This window comes from Anopheles merus, chromosome 3R (genome assembly GCF_017562075.2).
Source record: "Anopheles merus strain MAF chromosome 3R, AmerM5.1, whole genome shotgun sequence".
NCBI classification, from domain to species: Eukaryota; Metazoa; Arthropoda; class Insecta; order Diptera; family Culicidae; genus Anopheles; species Anopheles merus.
Genome location: NC_054084.1, coordinates 46086213 through 46094844, shown reverse-complemented (window position 1 = coordinate 46094844; position 8632 = coordinate 46086213). Strand labels below are relative to the sequence as shown.

Here is an 8632-nt window from a genome sequence, read left to right as displayed (position 1 = left end):
GCGAGCAGCGCAAATGCGACTCGATCACCGAATGTAAACGCTTCCGGGCAGGGCGTTTGACACAGCGCAGGCGGTGCTCTCTATATGGCTTTAAAACAACAACAAACAGTTATAGATTTACACAGCTTTTGCGTCTCATTATCAGCAATATTGTATCGATACAAATTAATCGACTATCCATAAAAATATTTTTCAAAATTTATTCTATTAAATGGCTTCAGTATGAACCATTCAGCAAACCAAACATCAACAATGGTAAACAAATGTTAATGCGTTTAACCCTCATATCATCGCCTAAAAATACAGAAAATTTTGTAATTTATTGTGCAAAACAGTAACATCCATCAAAAATCCAGAATTGGCCCATCTTGTTTCATTAGATTTTAGAAATCCATGTAATCGAAGATTACAAACTGCTCGTCGAACATATCACACATTATCCAGCTTTCAAACAGAAATAATGTAAGGAAAAGCAGGTCAAAATGGACACCTTCTATTTATGCATTATTTCACTACAAAAAATAATTTCTAATGCTCAAATTTATTAGTATTCGTATTTATAGCATAATTAGTATTTATTAGTATTCATTAGAGTGTTCTATGAACATCATGTAAGTTTCATTACCCTTACATAACAAATAACCAAGAAAAATGCAAAATAAGATTTAGTAGCATATTGATGTAATTTTTGCCATTCCGAAAATAAGCTTAAACCAGTGTCTCAGGGATACGTAGAAGTTTTACATGGTATATTTTTAAAGATATGATATTTCTATACAGTTTGTCGGAAAAAAGCAAGGCGATTGAATGCGCATTTTACTATTATAATAAAAAATACAAAAATGCTTCACGTGGGGCAAAATGGGCAGATGCTTTTGACATATGGCGCTTGGTGAGGCTATGGTGTAGTATTAGTCCCTACAATAATGGTAACCGGTGCAGCTTCAAAAGATTCGATTGTGTATATTAAAACGTTTAAAAACTGTTTTAATTTTGATAACATGTTTTTAGAACAATTTTAAGGGCTTTCCTGAACACCAAAACAAAAGATGGAGAGAGAATACATTTCACGAAACGTGCGCAAAAGCATAGACCATTACCTAAGCCCAGTAATTGAGGCTCATATTGCCCCTAAGCGTTTCACGTTTTGTTTAAATATGCCCATTTTGCCCCAGGGCTATCCCATTTTGCCCTGCGTGTCAAAATAGCTTCTCGTAAAACATCAATTTTTATTTTACACTTTTTTATGTTTTTAAGTTATTTTAATTCTATGTGGCAATTTAAATCCATAGCTAAATGGTGGAGACATGCAACGATGTAAGAATAATTGTGTTTTGTGCAATATTCAAAGGAATATTTAGTAAACTGCTTAACATGCCCATTTTGCCCAGCTTTCCCTTTACGGGATCACCTGTTTCACGCACACTGCTACAAACCTTTGACAGCCCGTGGACCAAAAACAAACAATTTCTGCGTAAAATAATCACAGTTTTATGCTTTTTGCTGCTGTTTCAGTTTGCAATAATCCAAGTTTTCCAAATATTTCGGAATGTATAGAAAAATCTACTGCTAGCAGCTAGCAATACCTGCACGCACAGTGCTGATTCGAAAACGGTACCAGCTCACACTGAATTTTGACTGCTCCTTCCCTGCCGCAGCCCTTCCGTCCTCTATCCCTTAAGTCTTGCTTTGTTCGACAAAGCAGGGTGAAAGATCGTCCACAAATCGTCAAAGGTTTTACGGAAAAAAATACTCCAAGGGCCCGAGTATTCGTGTGAAAAAGCGTGAAAAGCTTTAAATATCAACCTCAGATTGCTACATTCGGTGATAAACTAGGTAGTTCCAACGTGCTTAACTCAGGTAAAACAAAATATTCGCCTATTAGGGAAGGAATGTTGAACTCCTCCCATGGCAGTGTCAAAATAGGTTAATTTTTAATGCATTGCCAAAAATTTGTTTGGTAGACTATAATTATAAGTTTTTGTTCTTCTCTAACTTTCATTTTGTACAGTGTTGGAAGACAATCGTAATCCACAGCCAACCAAAGCCAGTGTGTGTGCCATTAGAAAAGTCACTTTCACTTTGTTTGACCGAGAAAGTGTGCTCCGGAACGTTTGTACGGGGTGTGACACAACGAAAAGCAGCAGCTTCTTTAAAAAACCCTCCTTCAAAATGCCAAATTCGAATCGTTTGGCAACGCATGCTGGTAGCTGGTACACGGATTCAGGTGGGCTATTCTTAACCTTTCTACATTTCGCTTGCTTCGCAGCGCAAAATTATTGATTTTGTTCCGTCTACATTAACGCCACTTCTATTCGGCAGGAGCTGAGTTGAACCGCCAGCTGAATGGCTGGTTGAACGATGCAGATCTCACCTTTGGTCCCGCTCGTGCCATTATCGCTCCGCACGCCGGATATCGCTACTGCGGTGCCTGCGGTGCTTGGGCTTATCGGCAAATTAGTCCTGCCGTGGTGTAAGTTTGCACCGTTTGCATCATTCTCATTGCAGTGGAAATAGCTGAAGTATCATTTTTCTTCTTTCGTCAGAAAACGTGTGTTCATTTTGGGCCCTTCGCATCATGTGCGTCTGTCCCGTTGCGCCCTATCGGCTGTTCAGTACTGCAATACGCCCTTGTATAACCTGAAAGTGGATCAGCAAATCAACCAACAGCTGGAAAGTACCGGCCATTTCAAATGGATGGACCAAAAGACGGACGAAGACGAGCATAGCATCGAAATGCATCTTCCCTACGTGGCTAAGGTGATGGAAGAGTAAGTTCATATGCACCTGAAACGCCTATTCGCTTTGGATGACCTTTTACTCCGCTTCTTATCCCGCATTTTAGCTATAAAGATCAGTTTACCATCGTACCGGTGATGGTTGGCTCGATTACCAATGAATGGGAAGAGACCTATGGGAAAATCTTCGCACCGTACCTTGCTGACCCACAAAATTTGTTCGTAATTTCGTCCGATTTTTGCCACTGGGGCCAACGGTTTCGTTACACATACTACGAGGAAGGGTCCGGTCCGATCTACAAATGGATCGAAACGCTGGACAAGATGGGCATGGATTTAATAGAAACACTGAAAGCGGACAGCTTCAGTGAGTACCTACGAAAGTACAACAACACCATTTGCGGGCGTCATCCGATCGGCGTACTGATGCAAGCCGTCGAAGAACTGAAACGCCGTGGTCATCGGATGAGCTTCAAATTCCTCAAGTACGACCAAAGCAATCAGTGCTGTGATAAGAAAGACTCCAGCGTGAGCTATGCCTCCGGTTCACTGATATTTGAGTGAGCTTCTCATATTATTCTAATATGACTTCTAACGCGCTCAGCGTCGAATGCGAACGTGCTCATCGTCTTGCGTGTGTGTGTGTGTGAATGAGTGTACTTCTTATTTGCCTTACGTCCAGGGTAGTGCAATTTTTAGTCCTCCTTCTGACCGACCACAAAAGCACGTTCCATTCGTATCATTTGTGTCTAAGTGTGTATGCGTGTTTCTTTTTCTTCATTTCTTTCCCCATCAGAATAAGCAGCACCGCCGCATGATGTAATTTGTTTCTCATTCAAAAGCTAATGTTAAGCTCAACAACATTGTTGATGGAAAAAAGAACAAATTAGCATTCTGGAATGTAATGTGCAAGAATATTTTAACTGAAACTAAGCATAATTAACGTTGCGCCCTTTTTCTCTCATATCGAATTCTCATTTGGACATTGGATTTAAACATCATATCTTATCAAATCGTTTCAAAAGCATATTATAAAGGTTAAACATGAAAGGAATAGTTTAAGTTTGAATAAATAAAAAGTTTTTTTACATCGTTTATATCATTCAACTGCTCTGGTAGTGTGTAATAAAAATGTCTCTAAGAACGTAAGTGGATATAGTTTCGTTAGAGTTTAATTTCAGTTTTCTTCTCGAATTGAAATGGTACAATTGTTTATCTCTCTGGTTTTGAAACTCTTTTTGGTTAATCGAAACATTCAATAACTGAAACAAAATTTAAACATGCACCGTACAAATGTACATACGAAAAATGTTATAGAAATTTCACATTTTTTTTAACTCTTGGATCTTCACATGGAACTCTGCGAACATTTTAGTAGAATTTGGCTCTTTCCGTTGCAAAGTTTGACGACCCCTGGACTATCGTTCAAACGCACCGGTTCCTGCGAGGTTCAATAATTATCCGGATCAGATTTTCTGTATTGAAGATTCGCTATTCAGTGATTTGATTATACCCAATCCACATTTGTAAGGAACCCGTAGGTCCTTAAGTTAAGTGAGGTGATAAATAGTTTAAAAAACTTATATGCTGTGGATGCGCCATTTATCCGGGCTCATCGAGACACGACACGAATTAGCCAAATTTTTATTAACTCCATGTTTTTTCAATGAAAATATTTGAAATTTGCCATGAATTATATTGTTTTTGTTATGCCAATCTCCTTTTTTTTAATATCCTCCTCAGAACGCAATGTCACCTTTGTATTGAACTGTCATTTCTCAACAACACGGATAAACGGACAGCCGGATAAAAGGTACCAAGATGAACGGCACTCCACTGCATTTTAAAATTTTACAATTGTTTCTCCTCGATTTAACCGTAGAGTTGGCAACCAGATTTACACACGTAAGTTGGCAACCGGCATACCCGGGTATTCCACACGTTTTGATGCAAAAAATTAACGATTTTCATAGGTAAACAATGCTTTCTATATTTTAATGCTGTAAGCAAGTAATGCCGACCATATATTCTCTTCTATTTCATTTATTCATTAAGTTTTTTTCATTTTTTTGATAAAAATAACGGTCAAATTGAAATTTGGAATCGCTTGATTTTGACTCGAAAATAAGCACAATACAAAAAGAGGAAGAAGAGAAACGTCATTCTCCATACAAAATGTATAGAATACCCGGGTATGCTGGTTGCCAACTTACGTGGTAAAGTTAAAAAAAATCAAAATAAAATACTTACAGGCTGTTTAAAATTACAACTTATGCACCAAAAAATCTTAACTAAAAGTTGGGAGGCTACGGAAAATTTCAGGTCAATAAAAGCAATGAATCAAAAGTTATTGCAGTTCGAAGTTGAAAAAAATACCCGGGTATCCGGTTGCCAACTTAAAGGTTAAAACTGTGAATTCAGCTTAAGCTAAACCATACGAGAAATGGGAGTTGCCACACTCTCGCGTAATATAAACGCGGCTTTACCGTATCACCAGAGTGACCAGAAATACCGATTTATCTTATTATTCCTACCGATTTTTTATATGCCTACCGATTCTCAGATGACCGCCCTAAAACTACCGATTTTCCATTTATCCTACCGAAAATCACAGATATTTGATTTTTCATTCGTTTAAGCTTAATCTGTGGCGCTTGGGATGCTCCCAAATAGCCAGAATTGCTTAAGCAGCTCATTTTGGCACGCTAAAGATCGCTGCTCTAATTCGCCTTTTGCAGTAGATAAACAGCATCAAAGTTCTATGTGGGTCTTTCAAACAGCGCCTAAGCAGCTTCCTTATGCCACGATGCCAGGGATTATTTTTCTTTGTGTTTTATTTTCAAGCAAGCGTCATCGATGAAATAAACAACAAGATTTGTTTCGTTTAAACACATATGTATATTTTTTAATCTTTTGTATTGATGAATTACACAAAATTTTACACAATTTACTGATAATTCACAATCACTTCACTCAATATTCATTCTTCAATTAACGAATCTAACTTGTGCAGCAGCAATGAGATTATTGCCGGCGTTTGTCTTTGACACTTTGACAAGAGCCACCTTGAACCGATGTCATGCATTAAAAAGCTATAAAGTTCCACCAAGTTCAGTACCCTTTCTTAACAAGCCTTCAAGTTCCACCATGGACCCTACACATAGTGCTAATCAGCCGCAAAGTTCCAAAGAGTACCATGTGCCTGTTAAAAAGCTCCATAGTTCCGCAAAGTACCGTCTATCTCTTAATCAGCCACAAAGTACGACATCGGAACGTTTTTTCGTTAAACAGCCCTAAATCAGCTATAAAGTACGAGCTGGCTATTTGGGTATTTTCGGCAGCATTTAAAGTGAAAAATAACCTGTTTATCGTGATTTTAAAATTCCGAACAAGTTAGAATAAATTAAATAAGCATAAAATCTTTAATATACACCACTTATTCATTGTTTTACTGTTCTGATTCTCTTAATCACAAAACCTGCCGAACCATTGGCTGACAGCAAAGCTGCCGAAAAAAAGCACAATTTATTTGATATTTTGAAAAATACGTAATGAAATGGTGTGAAACTTCGTATGTGAATATCAAATAAGTACACTTTCACTACAAAATTGTATTTTGTGAAAATTTTTACCGCATTTGTGCAGAATTTCATGTTTTTAGCTACCCTGCCGAAAATAGGTACACTGCCGAAAACTGGTACAGTTACCCTATATATATTTAGGGTTTGAAGGAAAAAATCTCAATTTTTTAATCATTAAACTATAAAACTCAGCCAAACAATCAAATCAATCTAAATAATCCAGCGAAAATCTAATGACAGCACGTACGATTAAATCGTATCCAATGGAGCACTTCTGCGGCCCTAAGCGGTCACGTGGAGCCCCAAGAAAAAGAACTTGTCACCACTGAGAAAAAAATGTGCATCTTAGTCCTTCTTTGGCTTAGAATTGCCAGTACAATGTTCACATCGACACTTCAGAAAGACCTTAATTTGTGTAACCGCTGAACCAAATCTAATCCATATCCCAGATAAAGGATGCATATTCACTCCTCGTGGAACTTTGATTTTGCGCATAAGTACCCAACCCCCCCCCCTCCCCTCCCGCTTAACGCTTCTTTCGCTTTTACTTTTTTTGACTCAGTTAAGTTTCGAGTTTTAACCTACCGACAACTACCGATAAAATTTTGATGCGCCTACCGAAAACTGCCAAAATAATCTGGCCACACTGCGTATCACGATGGCAGCGAATGCAATTTGTTTGGTACACGTCACAAGTGTCAATTGGTGCCAAAAAGCAACATCACAAGAAAGATCAATTCAAGTCGATTGCAGCTCTTCTCCGGTTCGGTTCCGGTTGGCCAGGCTAGTCAGGATGAAGCTACTACTAAAAATTGCTGTACTTACGGCAATATCGCTGTGCCTGTTCCAGCTAGCCAACAGCCAATCTTCCAAAAATGCGCGTGGCGTAAGTACACTACCGCCTAGGCCGGCTTCGGATGCAACGAAGTGCTGTGCTGTGTGTGCTGACGTTGATGTTTACATGTTCTTCGTATCTAATCGGTTCCCGTTCCATTCCCTTGCAGCAGGGACAACAGTCTCTGTCCGAAAAGGTGCAGCAACTGCTGGACATGAACACGAAGCGTCCGGTGTTGCGTTTCAATGGCAACAAATTCCGCGACTTTGTCAAGTCCGCCCCACGGAACTACTCGATCATAGTGATGTTTACGGCCATGGCACCCGCGCGGCAGTGTGTGATTTGCCGACATGCTCATGACGAGTACACGATCGTGGCCAACTCGTACCGCTACTCGCAGACCTACTCCAACAAGCTGTTCTTCGCCATGGTCGACTTTGACGAAGGTTCGGACGTGTTCCAAATGCTGCGACTAAATACGGCACCCGTGTTCATCCACTTCCCCCCGAAGGGAAAACCAAAACCGGCCGATACGATGGACATCCAGCGGGTGGGAGTGTCGGCGGAAGTGATCGGCAAGTGGATTCAGGAGCGTACCGACATTCAGATCCGAATTTTCCGCCCACCCAACTATTCCGCTACCGTTGCGATTTTGATGCTGTCGCTGTTTGTCGGCGGTTTCCTGTACCTGCGTCGAAACAATCTCGACTTTCTGTACAACAAGCAGATGTGGGCGCTGATTGCGGTGGTGTTCTGCTTCGCGATGGTTTCGGGACAAATGTGGAACCACATCCGCAGCCCGCCGTTCGTGCACAAGAGCCAAAATGGTGGCATTGCGTACATACACGGATCCTCCCAAGGGCAGCTGGTGATTGAAACGTACATTGTCATGTTTTTGAGTAAGTGTTGAGTAACCCACCGGCAACTGAAGTGGAGACCAACTATCTCATGATTCGTCTTTTTACAGATGCCATGATTGTGCTGGGAATGGTATTGTTAACCGAGGCTGGCTGGCAGAATGATCATCGTAAGAGTAAGGTCACAGCAATTGTGGGCCTATTTTTGGTGGTTGTGTTCTTCTCGCTGATTCTTTCAATATTCCGATCCAAAGCGCAAGGATACCCTTACAGGTAAGCCGTTATTTCCAGCAGTGCCGCTGGAGTATTGTAACATTTAACTCCAATCTCAAATTACTATTTCACTATTTCAGCTTCCTATTTAAGTAAAAAAATAGTTTAAGTATAAAGGAGCGTCCGTCTAAAATTAACGCACCAGGTGTGAACGCGTGAATCACATGTATTGGATCGCTAATTGTGCAATCGAGGGAACGTAAAAAAACGTAAAAATTCCATATTTCAGTCTTTTTAGTTCAAGCAAAAATAAATAAAATAAAGTCAGAATCTTTCTCAACACGAAGAAGATGTAAACATGCATCGGTAGAGTTAGCGGTTTGATTTAAAACATAGATAATGAACAAA

At 39.8% G+C, this 8632-nt stretch overlaps 2 protein-coding genes across 2 annotated transcripts; both read left to right on the top strand.

Annotated features, from left to right (window-relative positions):
• The first annotated feature begins 1424 nt into the window (after positions 1 to 1424).
• Positions 1425 to 3835, top strand: LOC121597428 (protein MEMO1). Its single transcript, XM_041923164.1, has 5 exons — positions 1425 to 1860; positions 2012 to 2227; positions 2323 to 2473; positions 2547 to 2771; positions 2846 to 3835. The coding sequence occupies exons 2-5, from the start codon at positions 2173 to 2175 to the stop codon at positions 3300 to 3302; spliced, it is 888 nt and encodes a 295-aa protein (XP_041779098.1). The 5' UTR covers positions 1425 to 1860; positions 2012 to 2172; the 3' UTR covers positions 3303 to 3835.
• A 3167-nt stretch (positions 3836 to 7002) lies between these two features.
• On the top strand, positions 7003 to 8585 carry LOC121595724 (tumor suppressor candidate 3). The gene is made up of 4 exons (XM_041919909.1): positions 7003 to 7205; positions 7324 to 8053; positions 8122 to 8284; positions 8365 to 8585. The coding sequence occupies exons 1-4, from the start codon at positions 7113 to 7115 to the stop codon at positions 8378 to 8380; spliced, it is 1002 nt and encodes a 333-aa protein (XP_041775843.1). The 5' UTR covers positions 7003 to 7112; the 3' UTR covers positions 8381 to 8585.
• The last annotated feature ends 47 nt before the right edge of the window (positions 8586 to 8632 follow it).